The sequence below is a fragment of the Molothrus aeneus genome, chromosome 3 (genome assembly GCF_037042795.1).
Source record: "Molothrus aeneus isolate 106 chromosome 3, BPBGC_Maene_1.0, whole genome shotgun sequence".
NCBI classification, from domain to species: domain Eukaryota; kingdom Metazoa; phylum Chordata; class Aves; order Passeriformes; family Icteridae; genus Molothrus; species Molothrus aeneus.
The window spans coordinates 64,540,485-64,563,752 of record NC_089648.1 but is presented as its reverse complement, the minus strand read 5'-3'; the positions used below and the strand labels follow the sequence as shown (position 1 = coordinate 64,563,752).

Here is a 23,268-nt window from a genome sequence, read left to right as displayed (position 1 = left end):
GCTATGCTAGGAACCAAACATCTTTATCTTGGGATTGGAAATTAAATACTAGAACACTTTAGACATGAAAAACTGTTCAATATATGCCTGATTCATCTGTTTCAGTATATGCCTCACAGCCAAGATTTCAAAATGTTCTTATTTTGCTTTCTGGCAAAAAAAAACCAAAAAAACAAAAACAAATCTACTGTGCTAGAGCTTTTTTCCCTTCCAGACCCAAGGTAATTCAGTATCTCTTGTGCATCAGGTTTCACAAGCTAAATGGGAAGCAAGTCATTGGCAGTGGAGATACCATTCTTTAGCTAACCACTTTCCCATAGTATCTGCTGACTGCTGGGTGTCTTTTTTCCTTTCCCCATTGGACTGAGATTGATTGCTCACAATAAATTCAGAGCTGATTATTCACCAAGCAAAAGAAGACCACATACCTAAACTTGAAAGGCCATATCTGAAATATCATTTCATGTCACACAACACCGTAATACATCATGTGAAAAGACCTTCATGAGCGAGTCACTCATTCTCCCAACACACTTTAATGAAGAAAAAAGGCCAAACACTTCTAAACCAGAAAGACATGGGAAAACTTACGCCCTTGGTGTGTACATGTTGCCACTAGAGCTATACGAAAAACAGAGGTTGATTAAAAGGGTTAGGCAAACATTTTCTAGAATGCTATGTAAGTGGCCTAACATTTTTCTACCTGGTGTGAAATTCAGTCAAAACCATCAGCCTGTGTACATTCAAACTGCAAGGGAAAAGCTGACTACATTAAAAGACCATCTCAGTGAAGCATTATGATTCCAGAGATAAGTAAGCTGGAGTCTGGAGACCACAGCAGCTAATGCACAGCCCTGGCACAGACCAAGGGACTGACCTTTCCTTACCCATCTGCAGAAAATCAGGTACAGAATATCTCCTGGCATATCAAAATTATTGTTTTCTCAGAGCATGCAGATCAATGCTCCTGCATGCTCATGGAACTGTAGGAAGCTTACAGCACCAGGAAAATATGTCTGGGTGAAAACTTATATAGGTAAAGCATTTCCAGCTCAGAGTGCTGTCAGTGCTTAACTTTCATAAGCACAGAGAAAGAAATAATGGCTGAGTTTAGAAAATTGCTTCCCTCCATCAGTAATGACTTCAAACAATCACTGGAATATTTCAGAGGATATATTCTCCTAGTTTTAAAATAATGCATTAATTAAACTTTGCACTGACTGCTTTAAAGGAATCTCTCCAGAGTCATGGTCAAAAAATTAGAAATTCAAAGTCACTGCCTACAGCAATATACTCTAACCTGCTCAATCAGCCCTTCCAATGCCAGTGCAGGAATAAGAGTGAGCTGGCACTCTAGTGTGACATCAGTAGCCCAGGCAATTGGAATTTGATCACAGAGCACTTTAAAAATTATGCAGTCATCCCACATGGGTAGGAAGACTTTCTTTCTAGCAATATTCTTTCAGTCCTCTGAACACTAATATATTTATGCATATATATTAGCCAAAAATACATACTACATGTAAGATTTGTGATTTGAAATTCTCTCCAAATCTTCTAGTTCACTGACATAGATCTAAATATATAATTGTATTTCAAGATTACTCTGAAAATGTTGTTCTGTGTTTTCTAGAAATTTTCTGGAAATTATGGGTTCTTGGTTTATCTAAGAAAGAGATCCCAATGGGAAGAGCCTTTCTGATTATATACATTTCATTCTTCCCATCAGAGCCAACCTGAAAAGCCCAGCACACCCAGATTTGTTCTGGGCTGTTACCTATGGGAAGAGTGCTTCATGCATTGCTTACCTGCCCTCTAAGATATAGTATATCAGTTTGCTTCCATTGTCCTCAGCCTTTTCCCACTGTAGAGAGTTTTTGGAGTCTTCGGCTTTTTTAGGAACTCCTGGCTTACTGGGAACACCAGCTTAAGCCAAACAGAGAAGAAACAGAATCCTTAAAACGTGTTTGTAGCATGACAAAGGGCCAACAGGCACAGAGAAAAATCTGATGCACACATGAGTGTTTAGACATACAAAAGGAAAGAGGTTCTATATTAATAATCCTCAGAGAGAATGAATCCTTGGCTTTCTCTTTGTGATGGATGAATTGTAAAATTTTTACCCACATACAGCCTTTCACCAGTAATGAGTTCACTTGCATTATAGACATTTCATTTCAGTTCCCCTCACTCTTTCCTCTGCTCCACTTGGAAATGAATCTCATTTCTTTCCCCCTATTACATCTGAATGTATGGTATTGTGTTATTCATTTTTCAAACAAACAGAACTATTGGGTCTTAGTATAAGAAAATTCACTGCTAAATTTTTGAAAATATTATGTTTAATGTTCACATCCTGTAAAGTCTTAAAATCTTGCTATGCTATGTTAAGTGCTTACCTGTAGTTTTAAAGCTTGTGGAAGAAGAAGTGCTTTTCACTCCTGTGTCATAAACTACTGTGACTCTTACAAAGTAGTTGGTCCAAGGAAGAGTTCCTGTGAGGTTGCATTTGTAAACAAGATTTCCTATGCATGTAGTGTTCACAGGAGAAAACCAGTCACTTTTTGTTGGCCACTAGAGAAATAAAATATCATTATGGTCAACTTTCTGCTGAAAGTGTGTCACAGTTCTATTCCTGGGTAGATCAACTACTTTGCCACCTCTTAATATCATAGTGGAAATATGACGCAGGTGCTCTTTCAACCATGGGACTTTGTCCTCTCAGAGACCAAGGACACAAACCCTAATTTTCTTCTTTGTTTTCAGAAGACCTACAAGTCTTGGCAGTAACAAAGAATAACAGATTAAGTGCCTGCTTTACACAGCCAAAAGGAGCCTTCCCCTTATATTTCTGGATCATTGTGCCCATGAGTTCAGCTTGACATGATACAATTGAAAGGAGGTGGTGGGTTAGTGGAATTGTGATGTGACATTTATTTTAGGGCAGGGAAATGTTTGGTGTAGGTCTATTGAATGTGATTCTCTATAGTAAAGAATCTGCATGATCCAGTTTAGGACATGAATTTTTCTGTGTCCAGTGGTTCAGGTGTTGAAGTTTGAAGTTTCCATGCATGCTGCTCTCACTGCAGCCCTTACTCCTTACTTCTTGGACCTGGTCTTCTCTCTGGCATTTTCTCCTAACCTCTGTCACAGGAAAATAAATCCAGATACTAGGTTGTAGCTAATATTTACTGCTGAAAAACCTTTTCTTCTTTTTCTTGTGCAGGGCAGACATAGGATTTGCAACTGCAAACCCAGTTGGGGCAGGGCAGTGAGGAAACAGGGATAGGACTGCTGAAACAGGAGACTCAAAAGGAATTCTGGTGAGGTCATCCAGGATGTCCTTTGGCACTATAGAGCACTAAATGCTACAGCTGCACTCCTCCTTGTTCCTGGCAAATGCTGACTCCATCCTGCCCCTGCTGAGCAGCTAAGACTGACATCACCATGCCCAAATTATCCACTGAGACTCATCATGTACATCCTGCCACCCACCCTGTCCTGCTTACCAGGGCAGAGTAGGTTAAATTTTCTCTGATCTGAAAACCCCAAAACTTAGAGGTATTTTTACCTTATGCAGCTCAAACCAGAAGCTGTTTTCACTGATGTGCAGAGGAGCTCTCCATTCTAGCTGGAAACTGGTGTTTCTGGGGACTATGATGATAGGTGCAGCTGGAGTCTCAAATGTTTTTGCAATGATTGGGACACTTTCAGAAAACCAGTTCTCATCAGGATGAAAAGCAAGAACCTAGTAAGGCAATGGATGAACTGTACAATACCAGAGCAGTTGGAAAGGTAGCTTTGCTTTAGCAGCACCAAGTGTTTGGAAGACTAACATTTCAAACAAGACAGTATTCAGGCAATAGAGATTAAGGTGTAGAAAGATTCTGCCCCTCATAGCTGCAAGGTTATATACCTTCAGGCTGAAAGTTCATGTCCAGGAGTACCCTTCCTCAGAGACTTCTTAGTTTCCCATCTCAGATTTCTACCAAGTCCCTTCTCTTTCTAGATCTTTCTTAAATGCCACACGCTCTTACACAGCCATGCAGATGTCTCATCACATATGAGGCAGTGTTTTAGAACCACAGAAACACAAAGTCAAGAAGTGCCTTAGCACATTGCTTTTCACTAAGCCACAGGCATATATGAACAGTTAGGTATGCATACTTGCATACACACATACAGGTATTTAGGTATGTGTGTGTATATATTTCCCATTATATTATCCAAATCATTTACAAAAGCCCAAAATCAAATTAGGACCTACAGATCCCCTCCTGCCATCATCTGAATGTTCTCCCAACTGTGTAAATCACTCTATTTGTGATACCCAGTGCACATTCTGCAGACAACACGTTTACTTGGTTACTTTTGAAAATGTCACTCTGATCATAGACCTGCTGTCCAGATTAACTGTATTTTTCAGCTTTCATCTGTAAAGGGAGAAGTAGCAAATTTTGTTCTTATGAATCCATGTTGCATACTTTTATTTGTCTACTTTGCAGAAGAGAAGTCTAAAGATTTGCAGGTTGAACAGACTAGTAAAACTACTTGCAATGATACCTTGAAGGAATTATTTGTTCCAGGTTGGAGCCCACTGACAGACCAGGCAAGCACCTCATTTGAAAATTCACTTTTTCGCAATGGTGTCGCTGGGACAGGAGGCAACAAATTGACAGAGATCTGATAGCGGATGGATTCAAGAGGTCCATTTGGCTTCAGAGGTTCACTCCAGGATATGTTGATGGTGGTGTCAGACAAAACTAATATTTTAATAGTGCTAACTGCCTCTGGTACTGAAACAGAAAGAAAAATTAGTCTCCCTTTTACAGTAGTCAAGAAATGTCACCAAGGAAAGAAAAGAAAGGATGTATGTGTTTCATTCACAGGACTGAAACTCCACATATGTAAACACTCATATTCTGGTATAGTCAGTCAGCTGAAGACAATTTCAAAATATTTTGAGGGACTTTTAGTATTTTCTTGGCTATCTCAATACCCAAGCAGACAAAAAACCAAAAAACCTGAACAACAGGAAAACATATATATATATATATATATACATACACACCTTTATATTTATAGTCACATCACTGAATTCATGTTCCCTCTTAGCTTCCTAATCAGGGTCTCAGATGTGAGTTTAATATGGTGTTTACTTGAATATGCACACACACACGCACAAAAAAAAAACAAAACTGTGCACTATTTCAATTGGAAAGTCTTTTCTTGAATGGAAACTTATGAGGGAAGAAAATCCATTATTTCACATAATTTAAATTTTTTTCTCAGAAACAGAGTCTGGCTGAGCTGTGTAAGGAAGAAATTGAGTTGCTGATCAGATGTCCATACCAGCTGGTTACTCACTAATTGTTCTGGAAAAATCAACCCTTCCTTTGAAGCTTTAAGATCACAGACTTTGTAATGGTATATGGTATGCCCCTACTCTGTATAAAATATTCTTTATTTCCTATTGAGCTGTCCAGAGAGGTAAAAAGTTAACAAGTCATTACACTATTTATGTTCCCAACATATCAAAATGATGAGTCCATATGTTTTAATTCATATCCTAGTAGCAAGACTAGAGATTATTTAATGAAATATACAGAAACTAGACTAGGAAAGGACAAATTTCTTATTTGTCTAGCTAAAACATATGTGGAGTAAGAGTGACACTCTGTGGTAAGAGCAATGCATTGTCTTCCTCTTTTTTCATTCCCTCTACCTTGCTATTTGATGGAAAGCACAAATTATTCCAAGCTTCTTTCACTTCATTAGAGAATTGAGAAAAAGGCATTGAGGGAATTCGCACAGCTTCAGAGGTGTTAAATAGTGTACACACTTCAAGAGGCTCTAGCAGCATCTGATTACAATTTAAACTGGCAGTTACATTCATGAAATTGAGAACATAAGTGTCAGGACACATATAGCTTCTATTTACAGCTGGCTGGAAGTTTTTCAACAAATTTGAAAAGCTCTGAATGCTGATACAAATATCTATTCAAAATACTCAGGGTTTGTAAGCTGGGGTGGGGTGAAGGTTTTTTTGTTGGTTTGCTTTGCTTTTTGTCTAAGACTTGATTTTCATCCAGATTTTTCATTTTGTCCCAACTAGAGAAACCTGTTCTGAGTTTCATATTTCATTTTAACACGAGACTAAAAAATTCCATTTGAGTGGAGCAATCCAGTCTCCCATTTTATAATCTACCTTTATGTTTCATCACTGAAAGGATGTACATTGCTGCAGCATAGCACAGTTTCCCATACAAAAAAAATAATTATGTCAATCCTTTCCACATCCAAATAATATATAATGTTATTAAATCTATTAAATCACACAAACTTTATATTACAGATGTGGAATCCCATGCAAAGAATTGAAATCTACTGATAGAAGGCTAGAATTGTTGGGTGTTTGGGGGTGTTTGTTTTACTCCATAGGAAGATTGAATCATCAAGGTTGGAAGAGACTTTTCAGATCATTAAGCCCAACTGTCAACCAGAACTACCACTGTAACCCCTAAACCACTAAACCACATCACCCAACACCAGGTGCCTCTTAAACACCTCCAGGGATGGTGACTCCACCACCACTCCCTGGGAAACATATTCCAGTGCCTGACCACCTGAACAGTGTGAACATTTTTTCTGATATCTAATCTGAATCTCCCATCTCAGATAAAGGCCATTGCCTCCAGTCCTCTCACTGCAGGCAAGGTAGAAGAGACCAGCTCACAATATTCAGGAGATCCACATAGGGTGGGAGCATATTTGCTTGATGTTGCAGGTGCTAAGGGATCTGACTGTTAAGAGAAAAATACTCAGCATAGTTGAACTAGAGAACTCTGAAAGTGTAGCATGTCTGGATTCCATGAGAAGGGTTGTAATATGCCTGCACCTCTTGTTTCACTTCCATTTGAAAGATGAAAAGAAGCTCACCCTAAACAGAGGGTTTTTAAGGGGAAAAATGTGACTGCTCCCAGGATAAAAACCAGGGAATGATCTGTGCATAAGAGAAGCCACTGGCGGCTCACAGGTGATGCTCTTCTTTGGACAATGGTGGCAAAAAGAGAGGCTGATTATTCTATGAATGAGCCCTTAAAGAAACCTTTAAAGAGTGCATCCCTAAGGAAAGAAAAAGGGAAATCAGGACTCCTGGCATGTACTTGTTGCCAGGTATTCTGGATAAAATGTTTTCTTGGGCACAGCTGATCGCTGGGGAAAGAGACATTGAGGAAAGTAAGAAAAATGCAGTGGCGGCTGTCCATACTTTAATTCCAGTTATTCCATCAACTTCTGAAGCAGCCAAAATGCACAGAGAGGTAAAAAGAAGTAAAGGGAAACTTTAGGAGTCCTGCTGTGGCTCCCTCACTGCATGTCACAGCAATATTCACATGCACAGCTGTGCAGCACGGCTCTGTGCCAGCCACAGCCAGCCCTGATGCAGCCAGGCTAAGGGAGCCAGTGCCCAAGGGCTCTGTGCCTCTCAGTTTCACTCCCTTACCCTCTCTAAAAAAAAAAGAACTGCTCCAACTCTGCAGAACAAAACCCAGGCAAAAAAACTCATGAAGATGGGGGCCACAGTATCACCATATCCCAGTGAGTTCCACACCAAGTGTCCCTAGGTACCACCTCCGCAGTCTTTCAGCAAAACACAGATACGCTGTAGACTTGGCTATAATTCTGACTTGCTGACTTAGGAATTAAGAGAGGTGCCTGATGGCTCTGCAAATGAAGAGTTTATGTGGATCAAGCTGACACTGGCTGCTGACACCAGGCACAACAGAGCAAAACTGACACAACAGAAGAGCAAGCACTACATACACCATGGGGGATAGCTACCCCTCAGAATGGCTTTCCATGTTTTCAGCAAGGGACTTCAGTAAAAGCACAGAGAAAGTTATCTGCAGAGGAGCACAAAGACAGCTCCTCATAAAGACAAATGTGCATGTACAGAATTGCACATGCAAAACAAGCAAAAGTGCTGAGCAAGATAGTTCTATTGGGCTGGGCTGCAACACATGCAAAAGCATAACATGAACCTTTTGCATGATCCTTCTCTTTCTGGAAAACATCAAGAGCTTCAAGAAAACTGGCACAGCAGCTGCCCCACAGCTGCAAACATGTAGGGTGAAGCAAGGAATGAGTAGAATCATCTTCCTGCCCTAACTGAGGTATTTACAAGCACAGGAGACATCCAGCTCAGACTGTAGTATTCCCACAGAACAAGGACTGAAAGGGCACATCAAAATTCTTGAAATCAACTGAAAATGAGCTGTTTTCATTCAGGCCAAAAGTAAAAATGAAGTGTTGCCTTTTCAGCCTGGTTCACAACAAAACAAATCTGCATTACCCTTAGAAACAGCAATCATGAGAGCAACATCAAGCCAAGGGAAACAATCTTAATGCTGAATGAATACATAACACAGATATTTAAACATACATAATCACACCTACATTCAAACACAACTTACTTAAAGATGCGGTTCAAGGCAGAAACTGCAACTGTTTAGCCACTTTTAACCATAATTTTTCTTTCCTCAGGAAGCAAATAAGCCAAAGCATTGAAGAATAGATACAAATATATTGAATGAATCTTACAAATTCATCAAGTCTGTTTGCCAAAACCTTGTGAAGATCTACCTAGGTTATATTTTAATCAGACTGTTTGTCCACTTTCTGATTTTCAGCCCAAACCTGCATACATCTTCCTCTGAGATGAGAACTCAGTTCAAATTCAGAATAAAATATGAAACAAACCTCCATATAGAGTTGTGCCAACTGTGCCTTCTCCCACAGGCAGCACTTCCTCTTCTGAATAGTAGTTTTTCACTGCAACTTGTATGGCATAACTCGAAAATGGCTGTAGGTTCTCTAAGACAGCAATAGGACCCTGATATTCCTGTAAGTCCAAATCAGATAATAAACATGCAATCTTAGAAAAGAGAGACATATGTCAACCCAATCATCTGTCAATGAAATGTGTGGTTAAAAAGTAATACAGTGGTGTTTTTGCATTGTAAAACACTTTAGTGTTAAAAAAAATGTTTGAATCACAGTTTTGGTAATAGGTCCCTACAGAAAGAAAGTACATACCAAAAAACAAGACAAAAAGAAGGGGGGCTCTTGCACATAGGAAAAACTAAGGTATCTACCACTTACTAAATACCATAGAGAAAGGACAATTACTGTTGGGATGCAGAAATGGACAAACTCGCTGACAGAAAGCTACAGAATGGTTCATAAAGTCACTAGAAGCGACATCACATTCCCTGTTTATAGATGGTATCACATGCATTTCTGTGTGAAGTAGCCATACCAATATTTTTTGCTGTGGAGTAGACAAACATTGCCTTGAGTTCCTGCAGATGTTTGTCATTTGTCTGGAAAATACCAGGTATGTTGGCGTAGGCTGGGATATGCCAGGGCAGAGCTGCTGTGGTGTGAGAGATGGCAAGCTTAATGTAAAACTGGTGTTAGTTGTAGCAAGGATAGTAGGTTTCTCAGTGTCTGGCAAGAGAATCAGGCATCTTTTATCTAGGAAAGACATTAAAAGATTAAAAGTTAAAATTATGGCTGGACCAATGCAAACTTGCATGGGATTCTGCCACCATTCATATGAGAAAGCACAACTACAAAGTATTCTTTCTGCTCTCACAAAGAGAAACAGAAGAAAATTCTGCCTGAAACAACTTTATTTGATTACTTTCATGGACACAAAAATAGTGATCCTCAGAGAAACTCTTATTTATCTTTGACAAGATACAATTTTAATAAAGAATTTAGGTTCTTCTTGAAGTAGAAGACGTAGATGTACAATTTGCTACTTCTTTGTAGGAGGTGTAGCAAATTGCAGTTGCTGTGTTGTTAGGGCAGCACATATTGATGAGCCCAAACTTGCCTGTAACAGGAAAGACAGATACACTGCATAGACATTGCCTTTCTCTAGCAATTAAATGTTATCTGCTTTTTCTTCCAGACAGTTTTCCATGTGTAATGTAACAACAGATAATGAGAGACATATGTGGGAAGTAGAAAAGGAGTCTGGAGGAGAAAACAGTATAAAACTACACTGACAGTTACTGAAAAGTAACAAAAGAAAATTGATGTCTTTTCTAAAACAAAATAAAAATATACTAAATGGACTTCCTGCTAAGAAGTAAGAAATTTAGGTATGTGCACAGGGAAGAAGGTACAAGGACCAATTCTTGCCCTTAGGCCACAACAACTGACCTCATAGTTAAGATCTTTTGTCCCAAAGCGAGCAACCCTGCCATAGCTATCAAAGTCAGGTTCATGCATATTCCTCCAAATGTATTTGCAGCTGTCAATGTAAATTAGAAAATCTCTGTGGGGATCTCTGGATAGGAATAATCTATTTGGACTGAAATTTTGTTCTTCCCTTTCTGCACCAGCCAAGCCTGGGGCTCTTGCACGAAACCCTGTCCCTGGGGATAGGGATTGGCACATTCTGTACCAGGGCCAAACCAGGCTCCTACATCAAAGCCAAGCCCACACAGATCTCATGAGAACAAACATGCCCGAAGTGTTGGCAAGAATGGCCTGAGCATTGGTCAGAGCAGCCACAAGCAGGCATGACTGTGCCAGCTACTCAAAAGAATTTGAAATTTTTTTTATTCCAAAGAAGTTCATATTATTAAAATATTCATTCATATATTTGCCAGGGTTTTTATGTAAAATTGGAGTTCAATAATTATTTTGAATATATTCATCATGCTAGTAGCTTCTATACCTCCTGCATTTATGAAGATAATCACTATAGGTATCATGAATCCTGTTTTTTCTATTAAAACTAATGTTTTATTTATTTCATTATCATTCTACAATGGTTTGTTTAAAATATCAGGAGTTCTAAGTGATGCCTGGGTCTGCTATAATGTAACCTGTAGTTGTCTCTTGGGTACTTCATTATGAATTGCTTTAATAAGCAGAGTTCTTATCTCTTTATCTTTGAAAGGACAGACCTTTATTTTAGTTTTATACATTTGTGAACAAACTCAGAAATCTGTGTCACAACAGGGATCACTATCAAACTCTGGCTACAACACTGTGCAACATATTTTCTCTTTTTCTGTGCTGTAATGTGCACCACCTTTTCTAAATCTCCATGTCTGACACAACTTTGAAAATAGGCATAGTTTGGCATTAACAAACAGGTGAAATATTCATCATCGTGACCTTCCATTGTATTCAACACAAGACCAGTCCTTATATTCTTCCTTTTTAAAAAGTCCAAATTGTTTCTGTCTAGAAGGTACCTGAATCCATGAAGCATACTTCACATAAATACACATCTGCAACTTAAATACATGCTCTGACAGAAACTGGTTACATTCACAAAAGAACCCAAATCCCCTTTACCTGGATATGATTGTGCTGCTGAGCTGTAAGCTAAGATTTTCAGCGACTGGTTTGCTCTCTTGTGAAGAAAGTGACTTCTGTTTTCTTTATCTGCTAGCCAAATTTCAGTGTATTCCTTTGTTTCAGCAGTCCAGTATATAAATTTCTTATCTGCAGTCAAGCTGCCAATTTTAATACCTGTAGGAAAACATTGCAGGAATAAGTTTTATAGTCAACCCTGAGCAGATGATTTTACAAGAGCAGAAGGGTGCTTCTTTTCACAGTGAGTCAATACAGCCATTTTGGCCATACTGTATCCCCAGTGACCTCCCCTTGACAAGAGATTTCTGATATTTCCCAGCAGGTCTCATGAAGCTAAGACACTGCTATTCCAGTTTACAGGTGTAGATTTGAAGGTGTTTAATTACCCATAATTATGAGAACTGCTATTCAATTAACAAACACAAGAAATGAAACATGAAAGCAAGAGCTGTCTAAAGAAACTTTGCTCTTTTTTCCAAGATGAAAACCACCATGATCTGCCATCTCTCAGGAACAACTAAGACAGCTCCTCTGGTAACAGAGCAGCTTTACCAGCACACCTCCACAACTGAGCAACCAAGAGTAAGTGTTATTATCACAAGAAGTGAAACATGGATCATTTGTCACACAAGACAAATTATCTACCTGCGTGAAGTACCTTCCCCACACGATGAAGTCTGCAATGCCATTTTCAGGCATGAGTTGTTACTGTATCTTTTCATTGAGATTAACTGCAATAGATGTAGCTAATACAAAACGCTAGTAAATAATGTGTTAATATTCTAAGTGAAATCTATTGACAAGTAGCACTTGAGGCCATAGCATTCCTTTTACATCTTGCTAGAATACACACTTGCATCAGTAAACATCTTCACACTGCTCTTCTAGTTTGTATGAATAAAGTTTACAACTGGAAACACAGAACACAAACATTTGACTATAGATGAATCAGTTCTATAATCAGTGCTTCATGAATGCTATTTTCTGAAATGAAAGTTGTTTGAAGTAAGAGACAGCAAGAATCACAAACTACCTAGAAAAATAAAAGACACTCAGACCTTGAATATTTGGTATTTTGATAGTTCTCCAGCAGTGGCAACCATCCATATCTGAGGCCCATATTTCATCTCTTCCTCTGATGAAAAGCAGCTGGGGATTTTTGGAGTCAGACAGATCTATACTCATAGGCCTTCCCAGCTCTGCTTCTGTGACATTACATGTGCAGTAGCTCCTCATCTGTTTTTCTATCAATCCATGTCCCAGGATGTGGTGCACAGTGTTGTTCAGAATATCATAATAAAACACGCGGCTGCCATTATCAAACTCTTCCAGCCAGTACAAGCGGCTACCAAAGAAAATGCACTGCTTTCAGTAGGAAAACTTCAACCTGACCAACCTAAAGGCAATCCTAGTCTGACACAATAACTGGCTGTTCTGGATAAAATGGTTACTGCAAAAAAATGTTATCTGTGCTTACTTGCATTTGCATTACACATATAGAAGTATCTATCAGTATTTAAGCATAATTTAAAATTGTTACTCAAACACAAACATCTTTATGAAATTAGGTATGTCCAAGCTCAACTAGCAGTACTTAAGTGGCACTACATTCAAAAATTTCTGAGATTTACATAATGCCAAAACTCATCCACTATAAAAAGTCCTTTTTGGTCCTTAATAGTTCAAGTTTTAGTGAAAATCATGTCTAAAATTTGCTCTTAAAAAAGTTATTACTAGCATGTGCCTTACCTTAAGAAAGGATTTGACAACAGAGATGATACAGTTGAATTACTTTTGCTGAGCTGCTTGTTCAAGGCTTGTAAAGATTTTTTTTTGAGCTCAAGATCAATAAAAAATATTTGAGTTTCATTCTGTGGTGTTTTCAGGGCAACAAAGAGATGCCTTGCAATCCAGTCAACTGTGATGGCTGTGACATTGTGAAGATGCGCATCTTTGAAAAACTTAAGAAAAAAATTAAAAGGACAGAATTTTCCTACCTGATGCTAAGACATTATGAAAACCAATTTGTTTCTAAAAGAAAAATGCCTGCTTGGGAAGTAGAAGCCAAAATACAAAGACGTGTCATGGACTGGAAATATTTTTAGAAGAATCAAAACTATTGTTTCACAAATATCAATTGTTGCTTCCCTATTCTTGAAATTAGAATGATGTCAATAAAATAAAATTAAATTAAATGCGATACAAAATATTAATTTCTTATATTTACTAGTATGAATTTTAAACTGAACATCTAATAAAAATATCAACAAAGCAGATGTCAGTAAACCATTTATGATAAATAGGACAACTTTAACAATGGCATACTCTGGTCATTTTTACTTTTTCAAAAACACAGTTGGCCATAAAATAATGGCAATAATGGTCAAGTAATGATAATTTTTCTAGATTCTCTCAAGTAAAGGAGTGACCAAAGGAGTACCTGAAACATTGAAGCATTCTGTATATCGAGAATAAAAAGAGAATCTTCAGTGATATGGTATGCTTTGTCATCATTAGCAATATAACAGATGTCCTTTACATCAGTCTTGGCTGAAAGTTCCCAGATGGTATGACCACTATCTATGTCAGTAAGAAACAACTTGCTGGCAGAAATAGTTATTAGAGTTGGGATAGGGAAAAGATCTGGAAGGAAAAGGGCACAGCACAATTAACAAAAAAAATCCCATCCTAGATAAACACAGTCATTCATAAGGAAAGCAAGTACAAGATACAAATAAATGTTGGGTCTGAACTTATTGTATTTGCAACAGAAAATAAATAAAGTAATGAGATGCCCTCTTGTCATCACAGTCAAACTACTAAGATATTTTCAGTGGCATTGTGAATGCTTACCTAACAAATTTAAGCACAGCAAAACAGATTTGCTCATTTAATTACCTTTAACAGCCAAACTAGAAGTATATTATGATCTCTAGCAGTAAACAGGTTACAGGTGAAAACCTACTGTTCCATGCTAACCTGGAGTTGCACAAAAAAGCTAATTTAGCATAGTTTTGAGGAAAGGCTTGAAATTCCCAAAATTTAGTCAAATGATAAGGAATGTGTTAATCTTTCATATCAGAGGAGGTAACCATTTCCTCTGTTGTGTTTGCTGTATGCTACATAACATGTTGGAGGCTATTTATCAGATTGCCAAATTCTTGTACTGTCATTTCACCAGCTATTGCACACAAACCATGAGATGGCAACTAAATCATCCATACCTGATGAATTCCTCTCTGCCATGTCAGACAAAGGTCCTGGACCTACAGAGGTGGAGGCCTGCACCTGTGGGACAAGAGATTGATACTTATGTTAACTAACAGCAGAAATGACTGCATTATAGAGCCTGTAGAGCCAACAGAGACAAAACCCCAGTCTGTTCATCTAGGAACATAAGTGTGTGCTCTGTTTGACACAAGGCTATGCTGGTCAGTTCAAAGGCTGCATTCAAGTTGGGACTGTTGCTATGAAGAGAACTTTAACCAGTGGCCCAGAGATTGACAATCCATGCTGCATCTACCAGTTAGAGCTCAAAGGACTCCAGACCGTCTTTTTGTTTCCTTTCCCAGCCTGGAACAATTCCTACTATTTGTTGACCTTGCAACCCACATGGTGTTCTCTCTCATTAGTCCCTGGTCTATGACATGCTCTCTTGCTTTTAACTGGTGTTTCAAGTACACATTCAGTCTGTTCCAAAACTCATCCCAATGAAAAAATGACTTCTTGACAAGTTTTGAACTGGAAGTCTCTTTCATGGAAGCCACATGAATCCTTGACTTTCTCAAACTGTGGCTCTGTTCAAAAGGCCTGTCACTCTCTACCACATCAGTTGAATCTGTGTTCAACTTGCAGTTTCTAGCAGTGGCTTGGAGAAACCTCTAGAAAAGTTTCTTTTGGGCTTCACCATTGAGTGAACAACATGATACAAAAAGAAGTTAAGCCAGGTAGGATGCATGGGTGAGTCAGCAAATCAGCGGTTCTACAAGCAGAAACCACAAGCTCTTGCCCCAAGCCAAAAAACATCTCCCAGGCAAACAGATCAGACTGCACAGATAACATCTACCATCTAGCACGAGACAAGCTTAGAAATTTTTCATACCTGAAACCTTACTGTGAGGCTGGGAAGCACATCCTTGAGAGAAAACTGCATCTGGGTGGGTTTAACATTGCCTTCAATCCACTCCATGAAAGTGCCAGCAGTGCTGCTCTGATTCAGTAGCTGATAGTAAACCCTGAACTGCATTAATATTCCATTATCCCTTTCAGGTCTGTCCCACCTGAACTCCACAAGGACTTTTCCATCACTTCCACGTAGGTTATTCTGTAACACATATATTCTAGGGTTCCTAGGGGCTGAAGGAACTGTATAAAAAATAAAGATAAAATACACAGAACAAAAAACTCCTGTTAAAACACAAACTCAAACCTCATAACTAACTCTAAAGAAGATTATCTAAAACTTAATGGTTATTCCTTTCTGTTTTTCATTGATGTGAAGCTATCTGATTTTAACTTACCTAGCCAAAAGAAAAAGCTGTATAAACAGGAAAAAAATTGCACTCCTGCACTGAGATTGGGACAGATCTTTTTAGCCAAGTCCTGTATGTAACTATGGGGCTGTAAAAATTTTCACAACACAAAGCATATTCTATTTCCTCTTCTATTCACTTCAAAATCTACTGCATCTCATAAGCTTTCTCAGTGCTTCAGTCACTCAACACTATATTTCAGCTAACTTAATTTTGACATGCATAAGAGCAAAAATAAACACCAAAGCAAGAGTAAAATGTGCATAACATTTTTTTAAAATCTACTAAGTGATTAAGATATTGCATGCAGCTTTTCATGTTCATTGTAATGAATTCAGTTTCTCTTTCTTGCTCATAGTCACAGGCACATGCTGGATATATTGCCCTGCATTTTCTGTTCTGAATTCAATTACTTCAATTGTCTGCATTTACGTATGCAATAGATGACTGCCAAAGATCCTCAGAAACATGTCCTTGCAACTCTGCCTGCAGCTAACTAGCTCTGAAAGCTGCTCATCCTTCACCAGGGTTTCACTTGCTGACACTGAGCTTCTCCCAGTACCCATTACACATGAGGAACAGGATGTAAAATTTTAGTACCTCCTTCAGGAGCCCGAAGGGATACAGATGTCATTGGTGCCTTGCCCCAGTATGTGTATGGAGTGACAGTAAAATCAAAGAGTGCAAATGGTTCCAGCCAATCTACTTGGTAGGATGGCACTGTCAGATTATGGGGGTGAAGGCATCCTTCATTCTCCAGAGGCTGCAAATGAAATTAAACAGAACAAAATAAAGCAAGACATTTTTCCTTTTCAAAAGGCCTTCAGTTTTCCAGAATTCCCTCACCAAACTGGTCACCTAAATCAAAACACAGCTTCTCTTCCTGTGAGTGGTCATTGTTTCACCAGCTCCTGTGGCACTGGTGGGTAGTGATGTGCCAGCAATCTGCCCTTTGAATTTAAAGTAAAGCTTGCCAAATGTACTAAAGGGGGGATGGAGGCTACATTTCACATTCAGGCAAAGCCTGTCCCACTGTTATCTCAGAGAGCACTTCTTTCTCTGAGTTACTGTAAGAGGCTTTCTCATGAATTTTTGATCATTGTGTTCTCCTTGCCTGACTACTGCCATCCCAGCCACTAGCCCAGAGCCACTGCTGGCTGCAGTGGTGGAGAAACTGGGCAACTTGCACTGTGTTTGTAATTTAGTTTAGTTCTTGACCAATTTTTAAATGCCAGAAAAGAAACAAACTCAATTTCTTTGTAAAAATAGCAAGTAGATGCAGTAATACATGTAGATAATAGGTAGGGATTGCATCAATATTCTCACTTGTAGAGATTTTGATCCCACGCAGTAAAAGACAGTTCCCCATTCCACCTTTGTGGAGGGACTCCAAGTGATGTGGAAACTTGTGGAATTTCCTTTAATTCTGAAAGAAGACTCTGGCACTGAATCTGGAATCACTTTTGGCGTAGAAGAAAAGTTTCCTATCCATAAACAGAAGAAATAATAATAATCTAAGGAATGTGAGGAATAGGTAGACTATTCAAACATGACTTAGAACATGGAAGTAAATCCTGTAAGCCAACATTAAATAGAAACAATAAATAGCAACAGCACATATTCTTTTTATCCATATGCTTACCCATCAGCTTTTATAATTGCACATCATCCTGATATATTTATCAGGTGACATATATACACACATATATCAGGCATATCCTGATATATTTATTAATGAGTTATTAATATATTTATTAATAATTTGCTCTTATCCTTCTCTTTTGTCAAATGGGCAAAGAATTTCAAGAATGAAGAATTGCAGGCTGACAGTGAATACCTTTATTGAGGCATTTAGATAAAGAAAATAATGTACCTGGCAAAGGTTTAAGTGATGCCTGAACAAGGGTGAAGGCTGTAAACTCTGCTGGTTGTGAGAAGGGAATGCTAAGGCTCTGATTGACTTCCTGGACTGTAATGAACTGAAGCCTATTAATCCAGAACAGACGACCACTATAGTATTCCAGTGAACCCGGAGATATTTCTGAAGTACTCCATGCTGCAAATTCCGTGATGATGGCATTACAACAACTGCGGAAACATGTATGAAATTAGCAAACTGATAGCCCACATGTAGAGGGAACAGCTTTATACAAGGTTTGACATGTTGTAAAGTTTTTTATAATTCAAGTTCTTAATACTTATAATTCAAATTCTAAAATGTAGGAGGCAGGAAGTCAAATTAAAAATTTTTCTTTAAGCTCTTTAAAGAGGAACACTTTTCAGAACATGAGACATCGCAGAAAGAACAAAAAGACCTTCATTCCCTTTATTTCATTGGAAAACAGTTATAAAATGGTTGAAAATTCTGCTGCATAGATGCAGAAAAATGAGTATTTTGAAAAATCAGCCCACCTTCTCTCAGCAATTCCACTGAAACAGTGAAGTGTACCTCAGAGCATGAGATTCATTCTACTTCACTAGATCAGGAACCCAGATTTATTTGACTGTTAGTTTTCTTCAATTATTTACTAAGATCTATTAACATTTTTCTTTGCTGGGATCACCTGTGATTTAATCAGCCTTGTATATCGTACATCAAAACTTACAGGCCTTTTTAGGTCCCAATTTATCTTGGTAAGAGATTAAATATGTTGTAAGAGCTGTCATTTTGCCATCTCAGAAATGTCTTTGAGCTTAGACACGTGCCATCCAAATAAATCTGGAAAAGCTTTGACACACCATCCAGGTCCATTAGGCTGGATCACTTCTAATCTCTGCATTCTGGCATACCAGGGACAATGATTTATGACTGCCAATTGATTCATAATGGAGCTGTATGTTCCAGCTAAAACTAATCAACATATTTTGATTCTTTAAGTGTTTACTATTAATCATAGAAAGTCTAAAGTCTGTCAGAAAATTCATTTGATTCCACACAAAGCCAGCCTGCAAGATTATGGGCACATGTAAATACAGATGCTGCTCAATTAAGTTTAAGCAATCTAATCTGATGCTTGAAAAAAAAAATTAAGATAATCACATTCTCCACATGGAAGGGAGCAAAAACATAGTTTCACAATTACTATGCATTATACACTTTGCACTTAGAGAAAACCACCATTTTTCTCAAGGCTTTAGTACATAATCAAGCTAACTCATAAACAGTGTTCTTTATGTTTTGTGTTAATAAACTTTGCCTTTCTGGAGTTATGCAGCCATTTCACATTCAGGATGATCAAGAAGAAAGCCTGCTGGGTACTGTTTGCTCAGGTGAGAAAGTGGTGTCAGTTCAAGTCCTGAGATTCATGAAAGATGAGCCAGTTACAGAGCTCCAGGCACTTGGAAGCTGTCAAGCATTGTAAATGCCAAGATAAAACAGACAATAAGCAGCAATTATTTCCTTAAGCTAAGTCTAAAAATTGATGAGCATGACCTCAGTTCAGCTGAGGTTCTGTACATTGTTCCTCTCCCTGTAAAACTGTTACTAACCACCACAACATGTAGTTTGCCATCAGCTAGCCATGATCATTAGCTCTTGGTTTTGTTTATTATTAAATTAGTAAATAGTGTGCCCTGGACTGGACTGTGGCATTCACATTCTCTAAAAAAATCCCTTCACCCAGGATTTTTCTCCTGGGAAGCTGAGAAACCTCAGAGAAAAGGAAAACAATTCTTATCTCATTTGCTTCTCCTGTGTTATGCATGTGTAAAATGTGTTTGGAGATTGTTTCATTGGATTCTGGTGAATTGTTTTGACTCATTGGCCAATCAGGGCCAAGCTGTGTTGAGACTCTGGAAAGAGTCACGAGTTTTCATTATTATCTTTTTAGCATTAAGCAAGTATCCTTTCTGTATTCTTTAGTTAGTATAGTATAGTATTCTTCAACATAATATAGTATTATAAACTAATAAATTAGCCTTCTGAGAACATGGAGTCAGATTCATCATTCCTGCCTTTGCCAGGGCATTTCCCAGCAAATACAAAACTGGACAACATTTTTTTCTTAAAGAGTATGAGAAAAACTAGAGAATGCAGACTTTCTTATCTCTGCAATATATATTACTTACCCTTCTTTGCAGAGAGAAGCTCTGTATAGGTTTAGATATAGACTATCTCGCACAAGCCAGTACAGAAAACCATAGGTGAGATCCAAAGTTACACCAACCACCTAAAAAAAACAGTCCAACTAGGAATTGGAACACATCTTCACTTCTGAGATAAGCACCCTTAGGCATAACTGTTGTCTAGACAACATCATGAGTTCCTCTTTATTGGCAAAAATAGCATTACTATCATGAATGTTTATTCTAACACAAAAAGAGACAGCACTAGAAAATAATCATTTCCTTGGTGGACTCCTATTTATAGCAGCTGATAATTTTCCAGATAACATTTTTTTAACACCTGTCACAGTGTTCATCCCTGGAGTATCTGAGTACCTCCGATATGATGGCAATAGCATATCAAATGCTTAGTGGAAGTACCTGTCAAAATCTCCAAAACACCTCTGGTATTTTAACATTCTTTGTCTGAAACAGGTGGGTGATATCCAGCTTGAAAGTCAGAATCACCTTTTGAAAAAAGCATTTCAGGTTTTTTGTCTTTGTTTTCCAGCTTTGATTTTACACATAAACAGTTAAAATATTGCATTACTTATGGAAAATAGATGCAAAATTTTAATTCATTTATTTGATTAAGCAGGAAATTTGAATATTTAAATTTTTGTAAATAATTTATTATTAAATAAAGTGGGGGAGGAAACCAAACAATCTTCCTGTTCATTACTTCAATGCTTCATCTTCCTTTAAGGGACATGAAAGATTTGTTATTTCTTTTTAATAGGTTCTAATATTCAAAATAGAGTTTTCTTGTTTCTGCAGTAAACAACAGATCCAATGCCATATGCAGCAGTAATAAAAATCAGATCTTTAATAATCTGTTGTGTGAATAAAAAAGAATTTGCTTCCATAAGTTAGTCTGCTAAATGTTACCAAGTTTAGTCTATTTTATATCATTAGCACAGCTAACAAGTTGTTTGGGGCCTCTCTGAACATGTTTTCCAGCAGCTCTCAAACTTCTCATGCAAACACTAGTCATAACTATTCTCTTATAAGCTTAAATTTCCATTATGTATGTAAGTGGAACAGCCTTTTTTTTCCCTAACTCTTCATTAATAAACTGCAGAAGATGATGACAGGAAAGCAAATGCTATATCACTTAGTTGTCTGTTGCTCCTTATGTAATCACATTCTTGACATATTTCTGTTGACATTGTATGTCAGAAAATCAAGGTTTGAATGATTGCTCCTGTAGGTTGTCCTGTTAAAAATATCTCACAGCGTGTATGTGCCCAAGTGTATATTTAGTCAGTCGTGCTATATTTTATCCCATTTACCTATTCTCCCTCCCATGCTCCACACTAAATGACATCTTCCTGAATTTATGTTGCTTTTTTGAACCTTTGGGTCCCTTCTTCCTTGCCCCATTTTTTTTTCTGCGGCTATTACATTTTCCTATAGATGTGTCCATCTTCTTTATCCTGACCCCTGTATAATCATTATTAAAAGGCAAATAAATATTTGTACTATTCATTTTCAGGAGTTAGGCAGCAGTTTAACACCTCCTTTCTGTGATGCTTCAAAAACAGGCAAGCACCTTCCCAGCTCATGAGAGGTACTAGTTTCTGGGCACAACATGTGTTTGTGATGGTGCAGTGTAACTGAACATCATGAGATGCAGGATAAACTTGGCTATTTGAAATACCCTTTGACTAAAAATATTGAAAACATACCTAAAGGGTCCTGGCCCCACTTCCATATACTGCACTTTGCTGCTCCCCTATAAAATTACTTTTGTTCTATCATACTGTACAGTGTAAACAACTTACTAAGAGCTTTGGAAAGTCTATGCCAGATCCTAAGTTGGGATAAATCAGAGGAGCTCTGCTCAAATCAATCAAGCTCTGCCAATACACACCAGCTGAGCTAAACAACTGATCAGAAAACAAAATAATTGCCATAGAAGGATTTAGTTCCTGCCAAAGAAATTAGACTTTCAAAGCTCTGCCTTTGTATTTGTTTAGGAAACCTGCCATTTTTACAGTAGGCTCTTCTATTCCTATTCCTAGCATTCAGATTTCAAGCAAAAAGGAAGTACAGCTACAAACTGCTGAAGATCCAGCTGAACAGCAATTCTTTATCAGAAAAACAGATGGTGAATACCAGTAAGAATCACTTACATGGAGAACATACTTTAACTGTTGGATAACAGCAATTAACTGTTACATCTATGCTTTAATACTGAGGTAAGACATGCCCTTTTCACATAAAGAACTTCATTGTGCAAAGAAAATACATATTAGTACCTGTGCAAACATGTATTTACCTCTTGATATTGAAACAGTAACAACCAGCTCAACAATTCCACCATTAAAGAATGTTGTGCTGTCCTTTTTTTTCTGATAGTTTTATTCTGAGATTTATTTTAATAAAGAAACACCTGTCAGCTACAACTGGTCACTTCTCAATCTAGACATTTCTATTTGGCTTTTTGCCTGTGTGCATCACAGCAGGAGGCTGAGTTCAGAAGTCAGTGCACAGATTAGGGCAACAGAGAAGCAGGAGAGGAGATGTTTGTTTGTAGGAGGTGTGAATAAGTGAATGGTTGAAGGCTGGTATCACTGACATAGAGAAAGGTGCAGAAAAAAAAAAATGACAGGACCAGACAAGCAGTCCTACTGCTGCCAAGGTTCCTGAAGCAAGAACAAGAAATTTGAGGTTAGCATGAGGCGATCCAGAGAAGCAAGTAGAGAATCAAAAGAGAAGGGCAAGGAAGTTGAGGTTTGCCACTTAGAACATTTAAGTGGAACATGTCAGTCCTGTGCCACAGATCATCCAGAAGACATGTCCAAGTGTGCCGCTGAGCTTGGACAACATATACCTTCCCATGGAGACAGTCCACACCAGCCAGCTTCCAGAGAGGTAGGGAGGCTAGTACTGGGAGAGAGATTGGCCCTTTGCAGCACAGACTTTTCTCTCATGTACAAAAGTTTTACAGTTCCTCTGTATGCAGGATTACAAGTATAGCAGGTGGCACACCAGAACCTGCCTTCCTTCTTACCAAGCCCTCATGAAAGTAAAATACCTGTGAGCTTAGCTGGCCTTTTGGAATATTAATTCCCTTTCATGGACTAAACCAGGCCTGGCTTTGTTTTATGATCAGAGAAACACCAAATTCTTTTCTTTTAGTAAAAGAAAGTTAAATATTCTGGGGGATGATACAAAGCTAACTAAGAGAGATAGATCTCTAAAACTGGAGAGAGGCTTCAATGGA

General features: G+C 38.1%; 1 protein-coding gene across 1 annotated transcript in view; it reads right to left on the bottom strand.

Annotated features, from left to right (window-relative positions):
• ROS1 (ROS proto-oncogene 1, receptor tyrosine kinase) overlaps window positions 1-23,268 on the bottom strand; it is a 67,450-nt gene that overhangs the window by 22,996 nt on the left and 21,186 nt on the right. Inside the window, exons 18-33 of the mRNA XM_066545788.1 lie at window positions 20,004-20,104; window positions 17,809-18,023; window positions 17,262-17,419; window positions 16,536-16,698; window positions 15,506-15,768; window positions 14,628-14,691; window positions 13,844-14,046; window positions 13,153-13,364; window positions 12,462-12,748; window positions 11,383-11,559; window positions 9,320-9,537; window positions 8,761-8,902; window positions 4,564-4,796; window positions 3,572-3,748; window positions 2,400-2,574; window positions 1,809-1,926 (exon numbers count right to left, since the gene is read on the bottom strand). Of these exons, the coding sequence (XP_066401885.1) occupies window positions 1,809-1,926; window positions 2,400-2,574; window positions 3,572-3,748; window positions 4,564-4,796; window positions 8,761-8,902; window positions 9,320-9,537; window positions 11,383-11,559; window positions 12,462-12,748; window positions 13,153-13,364; window positions 13,844-14,046; window positions 14,628-14,691; window positions 15,506-15,768; window positions 16,536-16,698; window positions 17,262-17,419; window positions 17,809-18,023; window positions 20,004-20,104 (2,906 nt within the window). The remainder of the gene's footprint in view (window positions 1-1,808; window positions 1,927-2,399; window positions 2,575-3,571; window positions 3,749-4,563; window positions 4,797-8,760; window positions 8,903-9,319; window positions 9,538-11,382; window positions 11,560-12,461; window positions 12,749-13,152; window positions 13,365-13,843; window positions 14,047-14,627; window positions 14,692-15,505; window positions 15,769-16,535; window positions 16,699-17,261; window positions 17,420-17,808; window positions 18,024-20,003; window positions 20,105-23,268) is intronic.